Source organism: Girardinichthys multiradiatus, chromosome 24 (assembly GCF_021462225.1).
Source record: "Girardinichthys multiradiatus isolate DD_20200921_A chromosome 24, DD_fGirMul_XY1, whole genome shotgun sequence".
In the NCBI taxonomy this organism is placed as follows: domain Eukaryota; kingdom Metazoa; phylum Chordata; class Actinopteri; order Cyprinodontiformes; family Goodeidae; genus Girardinichthys; species Girardinichthys multiradiatus.
The window spans coordinates 8,865,092-8,886,657 of NC_061816.1; the positions used below are offsets into that span (position 1 = coordinate 8,865,092).

The 21,566-nt window shown below is 41.0% G+C and overlaps 1 protein-coding gene across 3 annotated transcripts; it reads right to left on the reverse strand.

The window, feature by feature from the left end:
* Positions 1 to 4,447: 4,447 nt before the first annotated feature.
* On the reverse strand, positions 4,448 to 21,268 carry LOC124861162 (OX-2 membrane glycoprotein-like). Of its 3 annotated transcripts, none has more exons than XM_047354683.1 (8): positions 21,115 to 21,268; positions 19,980 to 20,105; positions 19,738 to 19,848; positions 18,586 to 18,915; positions 17,851 to 18,177; positions 15,637 to 15,921; positions 14,255 to 14,356; positions 4,448 to 5,447 (listed from the first exon to the last, which is right to left on the reverse strand). In XM_047354683.1, the coding sequence occupies exons 3-8, from the start codon at positions 19,796 to 19,798 to the stop codon at positions 5,443 to 5,445; spliced, it is 1,110 nt and encodes a 369-aa protein (XP_047210639.1). In that variant the 5' UTR covers positions 19,799 to 19,848; positions 19,980 to 20,105; positions 21,115 to 21,268; the 3' UTR covers positions 4,448 to 5,442. The 3 variants fall into 3 exon arrangements, with proteins under 3 accessions (XP_047210639.1, XP_047210640.1, XP_047210641.1); XM_047354684.1 differs by having other exon boundaries at positions 19,980 to 20,065; positions 21,115 to 21,237; XM_047354685.1 differs by lacking the exon at positions 14,255 to 14,356.
* Positions 21,269 to 21,566: the final 298 nt, after the last annotated feature.

A 21,566-nucleotide genomic window follows, 5' to 3' on the forward strand; every position in this document is an offset into this window, starting at 1 on the left:
AGTGAGAAACACCCCCATACCATGACACTTGAGCCACTGTGCTTCACAGTGTATTATGGCTGGAACTCAGGGTTTGGGAGTCATCTTGCAAATTCTGTGGTCCCTAGACCTAAAAAATAATAATTTTGTTTTTCTGTTTTTCCAAATTTCGCATAAGGCAAGTCAATATTGTCTTTGGTAAACTGTTACCTCTTCAGGACAGGTTGTTTCAACAACGAGACTTGGAGGGAGATAATTGCCAAAACGTTTACTTCACATAGTGAAGTGAAACTAGTACGCTAGCTGGTACAGGAGCTGCACGGCACAGGAGAGGAAAGACCTACTACGGGTGGTGAGGACAGCACAGGGGATTGTGGGTTGCCATCTGCCAGACCTGGACTCGGGTTATGTTACATGAGTCCAGAAGAAGGCCAGACGCATAGCCAGAGATCCCACCCACCCAAACTATGAGATGTTTGTCCCACTTCTATCGGAATGGTGGTTCAACGGCCAAAACAAACACTTAATAACAGTTTCTTTCCCAGAGCTGTGAAGGCAATCGCCCCTTTGCAGACATTCAATGGTCCATTTCATGACCAATGTTCGATCATTAGCTGCTCTAGCACGAGCTGCACTTTATGTAAATACGTTACGCTACATCCCCATGTACATAGTTCATACTTTTCCTTAGAGACGTTTTCAGCTGCTATAAGTGCTCCAATTCTCGTCCCGATGTGCTTTATAATTTTTATTTGTGTTTCTTTTATCTATGTGCATTTTGAGCCGAGTGTCTCGACAAGAAATTTCATTATGGGTTCGTAATGACAATAAAGATTTTTGATTTATAGGTGTCTCCTCATCGTTACACCCTCTTTGTTCACACTGGAGATAATCAATTTGGCTCTTCTTTGACCTATTGAAATGGTTACTGTTTGTAGTTGTTGGTTTCCATTAATCACTTCTCTGCATCTTTACTCCTTTTTTTTAAGGTTTTCCACATAAGCTGACTTCAACCTTAAATAAGAACCACCTGTTGAACGCCTGATTTTTCACAGGATGACCAAACCTCACTGATTAAACTGCTATAGCTTTGAACAATTGAAGGTGAGCTTACATAGAATCAGCATGTATGTTGGGACCTTTGCATCTGTTGGTTTTCTATTACTCTACTACACCTACTAGTAAATTATTCTCACTGTACCAACATTATTTCTATGCAAAGCAGTGATTGATCTGGTTAGTGATGATGGACTGCTCCTGTTTAGAAAACGTCTTTATCAGCAATACCAGAGCATAGACGAGGAAATAAACCTCCTTTGTAGGATGGAAGGCGAGTGAAACTGAAATTATTTCCGTTGACCTTGACTGAACCAAACTATTGCTTTAAACATGATGTATTTCCCTGAACGAGCAGTTTCCTCCAGATAAGCTCCTTTATCTTTATTAAACAGTACATGTATTTGCTTTAGCACAGACCGTTGATTAAAAGAAACATCTGAAAAAGGTTAATTGTTCAACACAGGAACGATACACCCATTTCCTGTTTGTGTGAAGCTTGCGTCTTAAACAGAACCATGGATCAGTGCCAGAACACAGAAGACGGGTCATAGATGGATTTCCAAGCGGGTGGCTAAAGAGTCATGGAGGCCTTAGCCATCCATGCCTACCTCAACCCTTCAAATACATTTTATTTAATACATTGTTTTTATTAAAAACCAAACCATTAATATTGATTTTCCCCTCACTTTCTATTTTTTTTTGTTTAATTTGTGCCACTTACTGTCAAATGTATGTTTTCAAGCTTTATAGTAGCAGCAGTGAAAGCTCTGAAAGTGAAATGAGTTACTGTATTCACAGCATTAAATAAGAGGGAAAATATTTAACATTCATATCCTGTAAGAGTTTAATTACCAACGGCTTATATTTTCCAGTGTGGTGTTTACATCAGAGGTATCATACTAAACTTAAACAAGAAACTAGACTCACATATGAGTCATTTAAATTCCACCTTTACGCATAATTAAAAAAGAATAGAAATACCCTGACTGGGCTATAAAAAGCTAAATATTTGCATTTGTTATAGGGAATGTTTTATTTAAAGGTATAATGATGTTATGACTTTCACAGGATTTAAAAGTGAAACTAATTAATATAATTGGGCTGTGTAGGTTGTCCCTGCGTTTAGTAAACCACCCACACTCTCTGTGAAATGTTTAAATTGGTTGACATTTTTAATTAAAAAATAATCTCATATGTGAAGACTTGTGTGACTATTTGCTGAATCAGCTCACTTTTGGGGATTTTCTCAAAAATTAAAACATGTTTCTCAAAAAGAAGAGAGATCCTGTGTTTTTAGATGTAAAATGAAAGAGTTCCACATTAAAAATAAGGTTTCATGGAGATACAATTTCAGACATTTGGAAAATTCTGTAATCTTGAGGTCGGGTGTAAAATAATGAAGTTAAATATTTGCCATAGATAGAGGCTGAAAAACAAATATCTGATAGCTGACCTTCAGAAAATATGATTTAACACCAAGCCGATAGGAAGCTGAACTGACCTGCCTGCACCTTAGATCAGTCAGCCACTTGTACAGCACTTTCCTGCTCAACAGGAAAACCACATTGGTGAACAGTGGGACAAAAACCCCTAATTTTAACAATTAAGCAAGTTTCCAAAAATCACCTGTTTTTCCAATTTTTAGGTTAGCTTTATAACATTCTTAGAAACGTAGGCTTGAAGTTACTTTTAAGAAGCTGCCTTACAATCGCCTCTAGAATTCTTAGTTTTAACCATTTTGGTTTGCAGGGTGGTGCGGGGTAGCGAAATGGCATCAAGATGTGGAAGAAAGGACACATAGGTATAGGTTGGAGGTGGATTAGATCAGAATTTTGAATTCCTGTTTTGTAACTCCAATAGACAGATAAGGACAGGCAGGGATTCCCTTGGATTACAATGTTTGCAGACAATATTGTGATCGGTCAGGAAAAATAGGAAGTAAATGAAATTAGAAACTGAGATATACTCTCAAGAGAAGAGAAATAAAGGAAATGGAAGCCGCGTAGAATACAGTGTTACTTTTGACAGCCTTGTCTTGACTAAAACGCACCAAGTTTACTGTAATTCTAGTCTACTAATGAAGTCAGAGAAATGCTTTGAAAGTGCTATTTCTTTATAAACTACAGGTCCTTCTCAAAATATTAGCATATTGTGATAAAGTTCATTATTTTCCATAATGTCATGATGAAAATTTAACATTCATATATTTTAGATTCATTGCACACTAACTGAAATATTTCAGGTCTTTTATTGTCTTAATACGGATGATTTTGGCATACAGCTCATGAAAACCCAAAATTCCTATCTCACAAAATTAGCATATCATTAAAAGGGTCTCTAAACGAGCTATGAACCTAATCATCTGAATCAACGAGTTAACTCTAAACACCTGCAAAAGATTCCTGAGGCCTTTAAAACTCCCAGCCTGGTTCATCACTCAAAACCCCAATCATGGGTAAGACTGCCGACCTGACTGCTGTCCAGAAGGCCACTATTGACACCCTCAAGCAAGAGGGTAAGACACAGAAAGACATTTCTGAACGAATAGGCTGTTCCCAGAGTGCTGTATCAAGGCACCTCAGTGGGAAGTCTGTGGGAAGGAAAAAGTGTGGCAGAAAACGCTGCACAACGAGAAGAGGTGACCGGACCCTGAGGAAGATTTTGGAGAAGGGCCGATTCCAGACCTTGGGGGACCTGCGGAAGCAGTGGACTGAGTCTGGAGTAGAAACATCCAGAGCCACCGTGCACAGGCGTGTGCAGGAAATGGGCTACAGGTGCCGCATTCCCCAGACCTGGGCTACAGAGAAGCAGCACTGGACTGTTGCTCAGTGGTCCAAAGTACTTTTTTCGGATGAACGCAAATTCTGTATGTCATTCGGAAATCAAGGTGCCAGAGTCTGGAGGAAGACTGGGGAGAAGGAAATGCCAAAATGCCAGAAGTCCAGTGTCAAGTACCCACAGTCAGTGATGGTCTGGGGTGCCGTGTCAGCTGCTGGTGTTGGTCCACTGTGTTTTATCAAGGGCAGGGTCAATGCAGCTAGCTTTTTTTATCCTGGAGCTGAATTAAATTTCCAATATGCTGATAAAAATTAACATTTGTTCTTTGAAATGTGTACTTGGATTTACTTTTTTCCAAGCAAAAATAACAAAAACAAATCATGTGCATTAAATGCAAAGATCAAGTCTCACTGGCTGTTTTCTCAACCTATCCCACACTTCCAAAATTTGATCAGATTTTATTTAGGCTCCTCCGTTATTTTTAATTTTTATTTTTTTTAGGTAAATGAAAATATCAGTAACTTTATGCATGGCTATAGTCATTTTGTAGGAGTTTTCATTTAATTTTCCAAGGAGTGTAACTGTTCAGAGAAATCATGATTAAATTAATGTTTAAAAAATAAAAAGGTAATGAAACAGCCACACAATATTGCTTTATTTAGAGCTCCATAGTCATATTTAATCATGTAAATGTCACCATATAAAAATAATTGTTAGAATAGATTTTTCTCAATACATCTACAAATGTTACAGCTTTAATTTGATTAACAGACTTCAAATCAAGACTGCTACCTACAGCTCTCTGACTCGGAAACATACAGACAGAGACTTCCTTTAAAAGCATGCGTGTACGTGGAAAGAAAGCCGCTTCCTGTCTGTCTCACACCTGTAGAAACAGTGATTCATAACAGAAAGATTCATAGAGGGCGGGTTAAACAAAAAGTCATATTCAGCACACTCATTCCTCTGTCTGTTTTTGGCTTTCCCGTTACTTGCAAGTTCAAAACTGGTCGTCTTCTAGCCAGCATGCGTCTCCAACAACCACTAATAGAAGCGTCTGTGTCAAGAAACACTCTTCAGTGGTGATCTTGGTGTCCCGCAGCAACCAGGCAGGAGGGACAATGAACAGTTGTGGATCTGAGATGTAATTATCCAGTCAGGAGACTAAACATGGCTAAAGTTAGAACACAGCTGAATATTTCTGTGGTCTCCTAGTGTTTTTCTTCAAACATTTCTCCATAATGAAGAATTAGGGCAGTGGGGTCATTAGCTTATGAAGTAACCATCAGATTAATCTGAACATTATACAGCTACAACAACATATTTCAGAAGACAGATGTTTCATACAAGTACAAAGAGGAATTGAATGAAGTGAAACCAAAGCATAAAACATTTGAGGTGACTGAATAGGTCAACTTCCCAGCAGTTCGTTGTGAGGACAGATCATTTGCAAAAATAAATAATGTTTGTTTGTTTTACTTTGTAGAATGCTCCGTCTGCTCCAGCGTTGCATTTCCAGTTCATAGAAGCAGAACAAGCAGCTTTTTCTCTGCATGGTTCTGAGCAGCTGGGTCAGGCTCAGAACTCCGCTACAATTTCAAAGCGGCGGGGACGCTGGACTCCAAATCAGTCTGGACAGAAACAGAAAATAAAGGTTTTTTAAATCCTTCCGCAACCTTAATTCTCTTTTTTTTGTAAAGCACCTCATCAGTCTGGAGAAGCACTCTGGCTGGGACACTCTTTCTGACCCAATGTCTCATTAGCCAAAGGTCCACAATGGAGGTATTCAGCAAGGTATTCTTACAGCAATCAATCCAAATTTTAAATTTAAATGATTTCAGCTCCGACTTCCAGATTCATGCACATTTACAAATTATTATTACACCAAGGTCCATTTCCAATCGGTTCTAGTAAAAAGAAATTGAATGAAAATATACTAACAGTATTTCCACAATCTATTACTGCAGATAGAAAGGGGAAATAGTAAGAATAATAATTAAAAAAAAAGAACTTTCATAACTTTTTCCACATTCTTTAAACTGAGGGAGACAATAAAGTAAACAATCCATCACTGTAGATAAAATACTGGGTCCAGGGTTAGCTGGAGTTACCTGAAGATGCTGCACAGTCATGTTATTTTATGTTCCTTTCAATTGTAATTATTCTATTGAATAAAATGTCATTTTCAGAGTTAAACACAGCAATTACCATTTACAGCTAAATTTCTGGAGTTCCTTAAAGTCACAAAGAATGATATTTTATAGGCTTGTGGACACCATTGTCGAAGTATAGGAGGTGGCTGTGGCCAACTGTTGCAATGACATTTTCAAAATGCTTGAAAACAGTTAAATGTGTTTGACAGGTCAGATCTGGGTGGTCGTAATCACTGCATTCTTGTGACAGGGTGGATTTTGGCCTGAGGTAAGCCTCTTCTGGACAATTAACTATGACTGAACGGCAATGAAGCAACGAATGCCTTGACTTTCTTTAAACAACTTTAATCAACAATGAGATTTTAAATTTTAGAAGACTTGTTCAACACTACTCGTGTCAAAAGCAATCTGTAAAATTTTCAAAAAATGGAGTGAAGTAAAAAAAAAAGAAAAACAATTCCTGTGACACTAAACTTTTCCAGTCACACCCTTAAATGGTTTCAATCGCACTTGTCAGCTTCATGTGCCTCTTATTTAGGCAACTCCCCTGTTAATTTTGGTGTACCTCAAGGCTCCATGTTCGGTCTAATCCTCTTCTTATTATATATACTCAAGGGGAAGCACCTTTAACAGTTTCCTTTTCCTGGTTTGCTATGAATATACAGCCATATCTGCCCAATTCAGTAAACAGTCCAGCATCTGTTAAGGTCATATTAAATAAAGACAAATACACTTTCTGAATCGGAACAACAACAAACGGAAACTTCTGATTGCATCATTTAATCTACTTAAAGGCTATTACCATGCTTTAGGCAAATAGGTTTCTATTTTATCGAGTTGGATCCGCTGAAGGAGGAAGCCGGACAGACCTGGTTGGCCCAAACGTACAGTGAGGGTCTGCTGGGAACATCTGGTGCAGCCCTCGGCCAGGGATGTATTCAAGTCCCACCTCCAGGAGAGCTTTGAACAGAGGGGGAGGTTGGAGACATGGAGTCCGAGTGGACCATGTTCTCCGTCTCCATTGTCGATGCTGCAAGCCGTGGCAGTGAGGTCTGAGGTGCCTGTCGCGGCAGCGATACCCGAACACAGTGGTGAACACTGGCAGTAAGGGATGCTGTCAAGCTGAAGAAGGAGTCCTATCAGCTGTGGTTGGCTTGTGGGACTCCTGAGGCGGCTGATGGGACCCGGTGAGGCCATGGAGAAGGACTACCGGTTGGCCTCGAAGCGATTCTGGCAAACCGTCTGGAAACCTCAAGAGGGGGAAGCCGTGCTTCGCCATCACTGTTTACAGTGGTGGTGGGGAGCTGCTGACCTCGACTGGGGACATTATCGGGTGGTGGAAGGAGTACTCGAGGATCTCCTCAATCCTGCCATCACGCATTCCCCGGTGGAAACAGAGGCTGGGGACTCGGGGTTGGACTCTTTCATCACCCAGGCTGAAGTCACCGAGGTGGTTAAAAAGCTTCACGGTGGCAGGGCTTTGGAGATGGATGAGATCCGCCCCTAGTACCTCAAGTCTCTGGATGTTGTGGGGCTGTCATAAATGACATGCCTTTTCAATATTGCGTGGCGGTTGGGGACAGTGCATCTGGACTGGCAGACCAGGGGGGAGGTGGTCCCTTTCATAAGAAGGGGGAATTGGAGGGTGTCTTCCAACTACAGGGGGATTTCATAATGTACTTAAAAGCATATTTACTGCTAACAAGGGGCATGTTTATTTCTACATTTAGGTAAATGTAGGTAAAAACACTGTTTCCAAATAATTGTTAAAATTCACTGCAGCAATTATCAAGAGTGGACAACATTACCCCTCAAAGACTTTATAAATTACTTGTCAAATAAAACATTTGAAACTGCCAAACCTTAAAGAGGTGATGCCGATTTTTGGGTTGTGGTCACCAACTGTATAAAAACAACCTTCCTAAGAAAACACCCACCGATCATTTAAATCCTCACATTAAACCCATTTATTTTCACTTGCTTTTTAAATTTAATAGCATGCCATCAACTCAAACTACTTTAGTTTACTTTGTGAGCTATTTTACTGTATTTTAATACATTCATATTACTGTTTTATACCAAATGTTTCTAAAGCAGTCAGTCAATTAACAATGGATGCCGTGCTATATAAACAAAAACAGCTCCATCTCTTTTATACATGGAGTGAGGAAGCATTAAAGTAAAAACAGTCGTGTAAAATACATACTAGGGTTTGAGTGTAAATACACATACAGAAGGTTGATTTTACGAGAAACCACTAAGTACAATGGCTTTTTGAGCGATGGAGAACCAGGAAGAAATATACCCACCACAATTGTTTACATTCATGATTGGGAAATACAACAAAGTGCAGGAGGTGTCTTGGCACTCCATTAAATTATCGTTGGTGGATTTAACTTTGAACCGCAGGGTTGCGCTAGCTGACCCAGTAATTACAGAGCAGCAGGGCATTTATTTGGTGTAACTCCTTTGTTCATTGCTCAGTGCCGTCACTGTAAATCAACAGGAGAAGAACTTATACAGAATAATAGCAGGACAGGGCGATGACGAGTTCATGATGTAAATGTGTCATAGTGTCAAGAACAGAGGTTATATTTATTTCAAGTTCCCTTTCAGGAATGCAGACATTAACAGGAAGGGATACATTTAGACTCATTAAACATCCACCAGCATCCAAAAATAACAAAAAGCATATGACTGAGATAATTTCACATTGAATGTAATTCTGTGTCACAATGGAGTGGCTGTCACACCTTCTAGAGTCAGATTTCCGGAAATGAATCAACATGTAGTTTTAAAGCTAATTATAGGAAAAGCTTACTCTAGAAACTGATTCAGAGCACTGCAGTGACCAGCAGGTGTCACTGTCAACATGTCAGGAAGTTGACTACATTTCCCTTCATATCGTCTCAAAGGAACAGTCAGCTCTGCCCTCCTGATTCGAGGTCAGAGGATTTAGTGTGATCTGAGCAGGAAGTGGTGCCAACCTTCTACTTCCTACTCTGCAACTGAAGCAAAGCTGCTACTCAGAATATTTGGTTAAAAACTTGCCGTCCTTGTCCAGGGTCAGCTTCCTTTCTCACAGCCACAAATAAACCCAGCAGGTTTTTACTGGAACAACCTCAGGTTGTGCCCGTTCTTCCCAGCTGGAATCAGAAGCGAGAGCAGAGGCCTGTCTGAGGCTGGTCTGTGGTTCAACTTCACCCGCAGACATCACATATCTATAAAAAGGTCCACAATGGGTTTCTGTGAAGCTCAGAGGCTTTATGTCAACATATAGTTTCACTTCAGACTGCTGTTACATGTGAGGAGTTTCAGCTTTTCAATAAATACAGTGAGAAAATGTGTGGATTTCTCTCTGCATGCGATAAACACACCAAATCCACAGTTCACCGTGTTGGATCAAAGCCTACTAGACAGTTGTGATTGTTTAAGCCTTCAGAAAGTCCTTTATTCTTCATGGCATAGATTCAACAAGGTGTCAGAAACATCCCTGACAAATTTTTGTCCATATGTACATAACAATAACAGAGATTTGTCAACATTAATGATTAAAATCTCCCATTGCAACACTTCCTGAAGAAGCTCTGTTGGATTGAGCTCTGGAGTCAGTGAAGGCCACAAGAGTAAAGTGGACTTATTGTCAGGCTGAAGAATCCATTTTGATGCGATTTGAGTTTTGCGACATTTGAGCTCTTCCACATCCTGCTGGAATAAACTAAGAGAAGTAGGATACACTGGTCATAAGGTACGGATGTGGGGTCGGATGTGATGTTTAAATGATGCTTGGTTGGTACTAAAGGGCCAAAGTGTGGCAAGAAGGCAGGATTGGTCCATGTTTTATGTGGTTTACAACAATTTGTGAATGTTGCTGCTCAATTTGAGAATCTGCACCAGCCAATATTTTTCTGCCCATTCTTTGACAAGCCGTTTTCATCCTGCCAATTACTTTGTTTTTTATGGACCGTTCTCTGATGTAACATATGGACCAGCGTGTGTAACCATACCATGTTCATAGTCACTTAAATTCCCTTTCTGCCCGACTGATGCTCGGTTTGAACATCAGGAAGTGGTCTTCACAAAGTCTAGATGCAGAAATGCACAGAACCAAAGAGTTCTGTTCATTGCAACCATTTCAAAATGGGAAAAACACTCAATTTAAAAAGCGGACATTTCTGCACTAAGAAGAGACTGACAGAAAGACAGAAAGGGCACCAAGGAGGGAAGAAAGAAGAGACCACATGAAGAAGGGACAGGAAAACAGACAAGGAAGAAGGCACAGAGAGCTGGACATGAGGGAGGACAGAAGTAAGGAAGCTAATATGGTTTTAAAGAAAGGACAATGCAGAACAAAAGGAGGAAGGATATCAGAAATAAATGAAGGGAGAATGAACGTACTAAAGGAATTAACATAAAGGAAAGAAAAGATGCAAATCAAGGAAGAAGATATAAAACTAAGATTAAGGGAAACAATTTATTTCCAACTTAATTCAATCCCAAAGTATCTGCAGCTCAGTCAAAATACTCCTGAAGCACCTCCCACGCCTACATTTTAAAAAGGTGAATGAAAAATGATCTCAACAAGCCCTCACTAGGTGTGTGATGTAAATAAATAGTCATAAAGGATGTGGCCAAGCCTTAACAGACCACTCCAAATATGGGCAGAAGCTGTCACTTCCCCTGAACAACATCACCATAGAAGACCATGTTCCTGGCATCTCCCAACCAACACATGAACTGGGAAATGTGTCTGTCCCGTCTAAGCTGAAAGGAGACCTTGTTATCACACTGGGCATGTTTTCAATTTCAGGCGTGTCACTACTACCCGATCCAGGCCCACTGAAGTCAGTTTTCTTCTTCACTCTAAGGGATTAGACTAAGAAAAAGGGCCTTTTCTTCTGGCCGTTAGCTCCAGACAATCAGCACAGACACTTATCATTCTGCTCAGGACCAGCATAGTTGGAAAATGAGAGAAAACCGTAACTCGTGTGGAAAGCATTGAGTAAAAAAAGAAAAATGTTGACATTTTTAGGATCAGACATTGTTACACACAACAAATCACATTCAGGGGAAAAAGGACTTCAGATATGATTGCTTCTGCAGCCTCTTATCAGAGACTCATATCAGAGAAAGTTATTTATGACACCTCATAGGAATCATTTATGATAAAAAAAAAAAAAAAAGCAGGAAAATGTCAGTAAGTCCAGCCTTTTTCTTCTCATGCATGGAATCAATGGCACACAGAAGCGGAAATAAAAAGGAAACAGACCATTGCTTTGGTTTTGATTAAACTAAGATTAAATAAAAGCGGCAATGAGACCATTTGGACCCTACTTTGTTTTTCCTCCCAGTGTGCAAAAGGATTTACGATAAGAGGGCAGCGGTCCACACGCCACATTAGGCTGGCACTACCCAGAGGAAAAAGGTGCTACTTTGAGTCAGTGACACATAGAGGTGGGAGGTATCTGCAAAGTGACCTTCTGTTCCAGTTAATGTTTTTATATAGCTTAGTAGTACAATATTCGTTCCAAACTGGATTTTTCCACAAATTCAGCACAGTGGAGGAATAATCTGCCCATACCGCCAAGCCTGAGAAGACGACACTACAGAGAGCACAACTGGTCCCAAATAACTCAACTCTTACCTTTGAATGGATAATAAGTCATTTACTAAAACTATTAGAAGTTATTCATTTAAACTTAAAAAAAGAATGAGAAAAGTTGAGCGAGTGCAGGAGCTTGAAGACGTAACAAACATCAATGTATTATTATTAGAACACCTCACTCATACAACTCATGTAGTTTTCCAATAGAGAGACTGCTTTTTGCAGGTCTGAAGAAATCTGCGTAGATGTTTGCGGTAAGAATGCTCGCTAGATCCTTGTTCTGTGACGCCAACAAGCAGCAACACATCCATTCAATTATTCCTGTCAGAAAGGCCTAACAATCTGTTATCTGCTGGCAGCATGACAGACTTAAAGATTGTGCCAATTGAGACCTACATCATCATCCATATATGGAAATGCTTCCTGCTGCAGTCGGCATTAATCCAAAAGCTCTTTTCTGTTTCAATAAATAGGTACTAAATTACTTGTGTCCTTTATAAAACAATGGAAAAGGTAGAATGTGATTTATGTATGTATTCCGTGATCCCAGATAAAGCACAGTCCCATCTTGTTTTATGTCAATGGGTCTAAAAAGAAATCAAACTGATTGGCTAAAAATTATTTACTTGATCAAGATCACTTGATATCAAATCGATGTCTGAAACCGTCCCATAAAAGTAACAAAAACAATGGACCAAAAGAAATGTTTATGTTGGTGCCTCCAACAGGTAGTCCGAATCCACCAGGACGGAGAGACCAGTCAGAACCAGAACAGTACCTGTCGTACGGTTGTTCTCGTCAGGCTTTTTACCAACTCCCAACTCTAAATCCAAAATAGATTATTTTTGTATAAAATATGCAATGGGGGGTAATAAACTTTATTTGTACTTACGGCAATTTTTATGTCATTAAAGAACACCGTTTATGTTGCCTGGTCACTGAGAACAGCAATCACCAACTTTTACTGGATTTCTAAGCAGGATTCTTTCTAAATCCAACTTCTAAAAGAAAACCAAAGGCAGCAAGTCTCCTAAGGCGACAGACAGCAGTTCTGATTTCAGGAAGGGCCTTTGGTTGCAGAGACGTAGCACAGCAGAGAGGGATATAAAGAGGCCTTCAGGTTTTTATCCTAAATTATTATTTTCTGCTCAGGATCACAAAGTTCTACCTTCAGCAGCAGCATCATCATCATCATTTCCTGGTTACATTTGTGACAACAGCACAAACTTAAGCAAAAAATATTTAATGTCCTCTTATGGATCTAAACTTTACGGCAACATGGAACTCAATGACTACTTTCCTACCAAAAGTAGGAAAGAATGATTTTTTTGTTCTCAGAACTGACAGAGAAATGTACCATGAATAAACCACTGTTGCACAGGGATGTGGGACACAGTGAAGGAAGGACGTAAAAGACAGAAAAGGAAACAGGACACAAGGAAAGGATGTAGGAGAAGGAAGCAAGAGAGGTAGCATGCAAGGAAGGACACAAGGTGTTAGGACAAGAAAGGAGGCTCATAGAAGAGAAGTGGGACAAGGGAGGAAAGGACAGAAGCAAGGAAAAAGAAGGGAAGGAAACAAACAAAAAGGAGAAAAGGTGGAAAACAAATATAAGATAGGGAGCACTAAAATATATAACTGAAAGATGGGAAAGTAGGGATGAAATAAAGGATATTTGAAGGAAGGAAGGAAGGAAGGACCAAGGGAAGGGCTGACAAGTTTTTAAGAAGAAAATTGAGTGGATGTAAATAAGATGACAGGGGCCAGGTTCCCAAAGGGATGGAGAACTTGGTCTGTAATTACAAATATTTCCATGTTTTCCTTTTCCAAACTTATCCAGACGCCATCGGAACCCTGGCTTTGAGTTCCAGTTGCTGACAGGAGCTAAAGAGAGTTGGAGATGATGGTTGCTTCAATGTTTGGAGGAATCTAACGAAACTGCTGCTCCCTGCAAAAACATCTGTGGAGTTAAACTATAGGTCCAACTTCAAAGAAGTGAAACAAGTCACTGGCAATCGATAACATAAACAACTTCTATTTAAAACCAAGATAAATCAAAGACTAAACGGCTCTAATGAGACAAACCCTGGCTGTGCTATGTAATTCTTGGCTTGTGGTGTCAAGGTCCATAAAAACAAGATTGTTTCCTGCTTATATAACCAGTAGAAATGGGAACACTTCATCACAGCATCACACAATGACAGTCACTCAGAACTTGGCCACTACAACAGGCCACAAGAAAAACAATGCACCGCATATCTGCTGGGTGACAGACATCCAGGGATAAAGAAATACTTGTAGCTAAAAACAAATGTGCGAAAATATCATTTTAAAATGCTTCGCTCCTCATATTCTAAAGCTACAGAAACAGCGGTAAAAGCTTCCCAGAACAAACCTGGTCTTCTGCTGAACTATCAGGGAAACACTACATTTCCATGTTTTTCTTTTTTTTAAGCTCCACATTTTTTCCCCACCAGCTGCAGAAATATCAAAACCAGCACTCATGATGACAAAAATTCCCTTTCACCTAAGCTGAGAGTAATTTTTACGGAGTTTCTAATTCATTTTTGATTAGCGGCTTTATTTTCTGGGAAACGAGCTGGATCAGTCCCTCTGCCACAAACAAGAGGCTCTGAGGTGTTGACAGAAGGAAGTGTGGTGAAACGGACCTCGGACTTACCATCAGTACAGATGAAGCACTTGCAGAGACATGCACACAGACTCAGGAGTAGGACCGCTGCAACACCGCACACAGAAAGGAGGATGATCTTGGCTGGATGCACTGCAGCAGACAAACAGAGTTCCTCTAAAGATCCTGTTTTAATAAATAAAAAGTGTAGCACGCCCCTTTGTTCAAATGCTCGTAAATAAACACCTCTGCAGCCCATTGCCTTCAGAAATAATCTAATTGATACGTTTTCCCCATTTAAACCATCGTCTGCCAATGGAAAGAGTCTGGCACAACCGGAAACCAGTCAGAGAAGCCACCATGAGGTCCACGGTAACTCTGGAGGAGCTGCAGAGCTTCACAGCACAGGTGTGGATCTCAGGTTTTCTTTCTTCGTACCCGACCATCCAACACCATCCTTGTCTGCTTCAGTTTTTAGTTATACATTGTTACTCATCTTATGCACAATGAAAATAAGTTGGACAAGTTTCTTAGTGAGGGACGTTGGGACTCTGCAGGTTTACAGTATAGCATGTAGCAGCCACTCTGGTCAGATGAGACCAATGTTTCACCTTTTGGCCTACGTGCAAAACTAAAAGTGATTATTATCCTGAACACACTGTTCCGACAGTGAAACATGGTAGTAGTAGCATCATGCTGGGGGGATGCTCTTCTTCAGCACCGAGAGAAAAGCCGGTCCAAGTTGATTAGAAGATGGATGGAGCTAAATACAGGACAATCTTGGAAGGAAACCCCTTAGAGGCAGAGGTTCACCTTCTAGCAGAACAACCCTTCACATGCAATCAGGGTTTAAATCAAAACAGTTTCATGTGTTTGAATTTTACTGGTCCAATCCAAGTCCAGATCAAAATGCTGTTTTATGACTACATATGTTACCTGTCCCATCAGACTAGGCTTGAGCGTTTTAAAAAAAAAACAACCTGCAGAAATAAAACCTTTTAGACGTACGAAGTACTAACTCAGATGGCTGAATAGAAATGGACACTAGACTTTTCCTATATGCATTTGTAAAAAAAAAACAATGTATAATTTTCCTTCAGCTTCACAATGCTGCACTACTTTATGTTGGTTTGTTGAAAAAAATTACAATATAATAAATCTAAGTTTGTGGTTCTCATGTGAGAAATTGTGCTAAAAAACGTAAGTTGAACGAATACTTTTCCAGGGCACTCCATGACATCTGGACTAAACATGTTAAAGTCATGCGGTGTGAGAAACATAAACCTTCCTGTGACGTTACAGGAATCAGGGCCCCATCAAAGCGTCCATAATTACCCCCGACTAAAATAGAAAACCTCTAATTCCTGCACCTCAGAGCCAAAGACTGGCATGTCTGTGATGAACAAACATGCATCGCTGCAAAAACTGCTCACCGTCTGTGTTGAGGGGCAGCGTGAGAGCTTTCTCCAAACCCTGGTGCCGCACGACGCATTTGACCGTCTGCTCACTGGTCAGCGCAGACTCAAAGAACAGCGTGCTCGTCACTACCGTCGTGCCGTCGCCCTGATCGTAAATCGATACGATGGGTGGACCCAGTGTTCTGTTATCATTCCCAGTGTCCCACAGGATGTCCGCCGGAGGCCTCGACTGGGCGGTGCAGTTTGCCTCCGTCACTCCGGAGGCTGTCGTCACGTGGCTCACCTCTGGTTTTGGCAACACTGGAAATAAAGATGGGAGATCACATCAACTGGTTAACTTTTACAGATATTTAAAGCGTCGTAATGCAGAGAGACACCTGATATCAGCATCAATCCCTCCAGACAGAAAACAAAACCCAGATGTGACAGAGCAGCTTTTATCGACAATTTATGAAACTGGAGCAAACAAGCTTTGTTTGTGAGGAAAACAGTGAGCTACTCATCCCCTGGGCTGTTTTCCAAATTAATCACCACTTTCTCTCCCTCTGTGACACTTTCTCCTCCTTCATTATTGGAACAAAAACAACTCAGAGAGGAAAGCAAGCAGCCCCCACACTTCTGACCTCTGAATGCGGTTACTCTTTGTGTTTGGAGGAAATAAAAAGAGGAGGAGGTGAAGCGTTTAAGTGGAAAAGTGAAATCCATCTCCAAAGTGGTCCAGAACAGTAGTTCAATGACCAACTTCAGTAGCGATCACCTCAGGCCTTCTTGGGGTTCTGTTTATATGGAGAACTTCCCTTTCCTGAGTTGTGCACAGATTTCCTCTGAGCGTACAGTGTGTGTGTGTGTGTGTGTGTGTGTGTGTGTGTGGTGAAGTGGAGGAAACCACAGAATTAAAAAAAAACTTTGATTTTCCAGAGTATAACTATGGATGATAAACAGGACGTTGGAGGGAGCAGTTGAGCAGGTTTACTAGTAAATGTTTTTGTCCTTTTCACCCTGCAGAATTCAGTTCATTCCCAGCTCAGTTCTTGGTGCATAGGGTTGCAATCACCTTCTGCAGTTTCCTTGAAATTCTGCAGCTGGTTTTCACTTAGAATGGGATCTTTTAAATGTGTCTAGCAGATGTAAAGTTAAAAACTACTGAGGCAGGAATCTGAGAAAAGAACCCTTGCTAATGTGTTCAGGTCTTATTTTGCATTTCGCCTTTTCTGGCAAATGCTTGCTTAATCTTCCAGACTGCTATTATTCTTGGTAATTATTTCTTAATGGGATTGCCATAAAACAGTTGAATAGGCAACCTGAAGGTTCTCCTCATTTAGAAGATGCCAGCGCTGCAGATAACACTGAAAAACTTTCATAGAGATTTTAAATTTCCGCCAGCCAACATTAAACATCTCACAGCAACTTGCTAAATTCCTCAAACGTCTTCATCTTATCCACATTTTGTCACATTACAACCAAAAACTACTGGGACTTTATTTCACAGGTCAACAGAAGGATCATAACGTAAGATTAACATGTTTTACAGATACAAATCTGAAAAGTGTGGCATGAATTTGAATAAATACATTGTACCCTGCAGCAATTAAAGCAGAAAGTCTTCTGTCTAAGTTTCGGTACCAGCTTTGTATATCACAATATGCTTTGATCCAAGTTATTCAGTTGTAGCTCAGGTCCATGTGAGTCGTGTCCGGCTGGAAGGTGAAGCTCCACCATAATATAAAGTTCCTGGCAGGTTTTCTTCTAGGATTGTCCTGCTTTCAGAGATCAGCTGCATTTACAGTCATTTAAATTACAAACAGATGGACAATTTACTAACTAGGCGAGTTTAGTTAAGAGGTATCAGAGTAGATGGGACTAAATACAAATGTACACCATATTTTTCATATTTTTAGTTGTAAAAAAACAAAACAAATTGAAACCTTTGTTTCATTCTTTCTTATATACAATTATGAGCAAGTTTGTATTGCTTGTAATACTCCCCAACATTAATCAGAATTCTTATGTATGAGTATTTCTATAGATTATTTTTAAGAGTTTACCTTTCAGAAATCGAAACCTAAAGTTCATTATGTGTTCCTTAGATTCTTTATTGCTTCTGTCACTTTAATGAGCTGTAATAATTGCTTTCTGAAAGCTGCAACTGCCTTAAAGTTTCTGAAAACATTTTCAGCAACTCGCAAGAAAATAAAATACAAAATCGAGCTTGAGGTGTAAAAGTCTCACCATAAACGGAGAGGCAGGCGGTGGCACTTCTGGTGCCATCTGGGAAGGTGTGGAACTCGCAGGTGTAGCACGCCTCATCCTCTGTTCGGACCTTCTCAATGGTCAGCTTGGTTTCCCCCAGTGTGGGACTCAGCTTGACCCGACCCTTGAACTGTTTCTCAGTGACAGGGCTGTGCTTGGCGAACGAGGCGACTGTGGTGGTGTCGCCCTGCTCGGCCGTCTTTCTCCACAGCACCTGGCGAACCCGCTCGGCGAGGCTGTACCAGCAGGTCAGGGTGACGGGCCTCCCACTTATGGCCGTCCTGTTCCCCTCCAGGTGCACTTTACCTGGTGTTGCAAATAAGAAAAGTAATGGGTTTTCCATTTACAATTTTAACTTGCAGTAAAGTATTCGCAAGAGCTGCTTATCAGCAGCTTTAGGAGCAACATACTGGGAGTGATAAAATGCCTGCCTGCCTAATAACAGGAAGCACTAAGTTTAGCTTGGTGGGTGGGCTTTGTCTTCTGCTGATCTGGGAGTTGAAACTTTATCCTGCATCTTCCTGAGCAAAGCAAAACAAACCCAGTGGCTCTAATCAGGACATGGTGTAAAAAGCTACATGGCTTCAATAAATCAACTGAAACAGAACAAAAGTTTAAATGTTGGGCAGAGCTGCAGCATGTTCCCAGAGATAACAGGGGTTAAATAAACCTCCAGAAAAAGCAGGTGAAACGTGGAGCTCCCGGTGCACCCACCAGTGACGCTGACACATGTGGAGCTCTCCTGCTGCCCGCTGGGGAAGACATCAAAGACGCAGCGGTAGCAGCCGTCGTCGTCCGGCCGCACCCTCTTGATGGTGATGTGGCTGGAGTCGCTGTGGGCCGCCGCAAGCTTCACGTTGGCTTCCTGGTGGCTGATGCTAACCGGCGTGGTTTGTGAATACGCCAGGAGCAACTTGGAGCGACTGTCTAGCCAACGCACCTGGCGGACGATCTCACCCTCTACTGTGGTGATGTTGCAGTGAAGAATGATGGGACGTCCCGCCTCTGCAGTCAGACTGGCAAGAGCTGCAACCTTACCTGATACTAGACACACAGCATGAACATATAGCTGAATATCAACAAACCATGCTTTATGAGGACGTTCCAGGTACTGTAATAAATCAGATCATAGAAAAATTCATTTAAAAACAGTAATTCCTTTTTTTGTTTTGTCCTGAAATAACTCTTTCCACTTTCCTCGTCCTCTTGTCTTATAAATCACACATGATGAAGCTACCGATGTTGAGGATGCTCTTTGTTTTTGGGCTGCATGTGCTATTTTGTCTTCTTGGAGTCTCTAGACAACCTTGCCTGCTCTAAAACAAGATTTATTGGGGTTAGAAAGGCCCTATAATGTTCTAACAGTTCCTTTCAAAATGTTTTATCATGCATTTCTAAAAGGACCCTCTCAAAAAGTCTTCTTTAGCTCCTTTTCTTTCTCTGTCGCAATGATTTGTTGATAATTTGGCTCCAACAGGTTTGTCAAATCAAGGCCAAAAATGACTCAATTTCATGCGATTCCACATTTCAATTTGACCAGTTCCCATGACTTTGTCTGCATTTCTGCAGCATTTACAACTCGTGATTCGGTCCAAATCTGGACCGGAGTAGCCATCATGCTGAGGTACAAGGACCGGACAGAAAAGCAGAAAAAAAGGCACCAAGCAACCAAAGGAGATCACCAGCAGAAGTAAAAATGCAAACCACTCCAAACGATTCTAAGCAAGTCTAAGGAAGGAAAACATAAAGGGGACATGTTTGAAACATGTGTCCCACATCAGCAGTGTGCTGAACGTGATAAAGCTCTCATAAAACCAGGAGCAGGCTGTATAAAAAATGACAACCCTTCCTGGAGGTGATGCATACCTTGTGTCGTTGCTCCTAGAATCCACAGCAGCAGACACAGGGGGAGGGCCGGTCCACGCATCGCACCAGCTAAAAAAGCCCGACCCAGTCAGTTTCACATCTATTCTGCAGCTGCAAACACAAATCACAGTCAGCAAGCCGCAACCACAACCTATATCTAAGCGGTAAACCTTGATTCTGTCAGCTTGTAGCCACAAAAAATGCTAAAAGATCACATGAGACGGGCTGTGGTGCAGACGTACCTCTGTCAGATGTCCAGTTCTGTGGCTTAGTGAGCTGCAGTTTCTGATCTCCACATTTTAGCAGCACCTTATGAAACCACCACGTCCTGTAATGAGAAGCCAGATGATGACAGCCTCCACGTTAATCTGAAAAATACAAGGAGATACGGATGATACAAGGATTTTATGGCTAGGGGGAATATTTGCACTTTAGTTGTTGATGATGCTTTTATATTGCCACAGTGATGAGGAACATCACCTGGGGTCTAATGAACGTTTTAGATGTTAATCCACAGCAGGCACCCTGTTTTTGGTAAGCCCATAATTACCCAACAGCCCAAACAAGCTGCCGCCTCAACAGTCTAGACGACATCAAAGCCTGGGATTTCAAAATCGATATTTTAAGGAAATTAGAGAGTCCGAGAGATGAGGAAATACAGGCTGGTGAGACATTAATCACAGCCTGATGGAGGGTGAGCAAAAAGCTGAGGGTGTGACTGGAAGTCCAGTAAAACCTGAAAGATGGGTGGATTCATACCTGAGCTTCCCTATGATCAGACCCAGTGTTGTTGTAATGGGATTAGGAGAACCACCCCCCTGCTGGCAGCCACAGACCAGATCCAGACCTCACAGCTTTATGGGCCAACCATCTGGTTTCAGACAAGCAGCCTGCTCCTGTTGGGCAGCAGTTTCAGCACATTTCCCGCACAAAACCTCATCTGCAGAAAGCTCTAAGAGCCCAATCTGAGCCCATCAATCAGCGGTCAGGGTCCTTGTGAGAAGCACTAAAATAAATATTTGAAATGCTTTGGTATGCAAGGCTTTAAGGGTCATTTCTAGACGGTTTTGCAGCTCATTTTGGGGGTGGAAGTGTTAAGGCCGACATGAAAGAGCCATCCAGATGTTTCAAATGAGATTTTTTTTTTTAAAGACTGACAAGAATCATATAAATGTTTTAATCTTTTTTAAAAAGTCGTAATTTAAGTCAAACAGCTAAACTTCAGCCATAAAGACAGACTGTAACGTTTCCCAGTTCTTGAAATGTCGCCCGCAGGTGCGTTTAATTAAACTGAGCCGTCGGTAAACTACGCAGTTTTTTTTTAAACACTAAACCTTTAATGCTTTAATTTAGTAAAGATGAACTCATGAAACTTACCTTGTGAAAGCAACTAGTAGTCGGTAAGACAACAACTCCGAGATGCTCTCCGCTCTGTGTTTGTGTTGAAATGAAGAGACGGAGTTGCTGGTTCACTCATTTAACTGGGATTTGGATACTGGGAGCTGATCTCCTGATGTCAATCAAACACAGAGAAAACAGCGACCCCTGGTGGTCACTGTGTGTAACTGCTGCTACAATCACGGAATTACACCTTTATCGTTAATAGGAGGTTTTTCTGAGATAAACCAACACAAAGTAGTACATCTTTTTTTTTTTTTACATATATTGGAGAAGTGTGGTATGCATTGCTATTCAGCCCCCCCCAAGTCAGTACTTTGTAGAACCACCTTTTTGGTTAAATAAATTTCTGCCCATGCTTATTCTACAAAATGGCTCAAGCTCAACCTAATAGGACAGATTGCATCTGTAAACGTCAACCTTGATTCTGG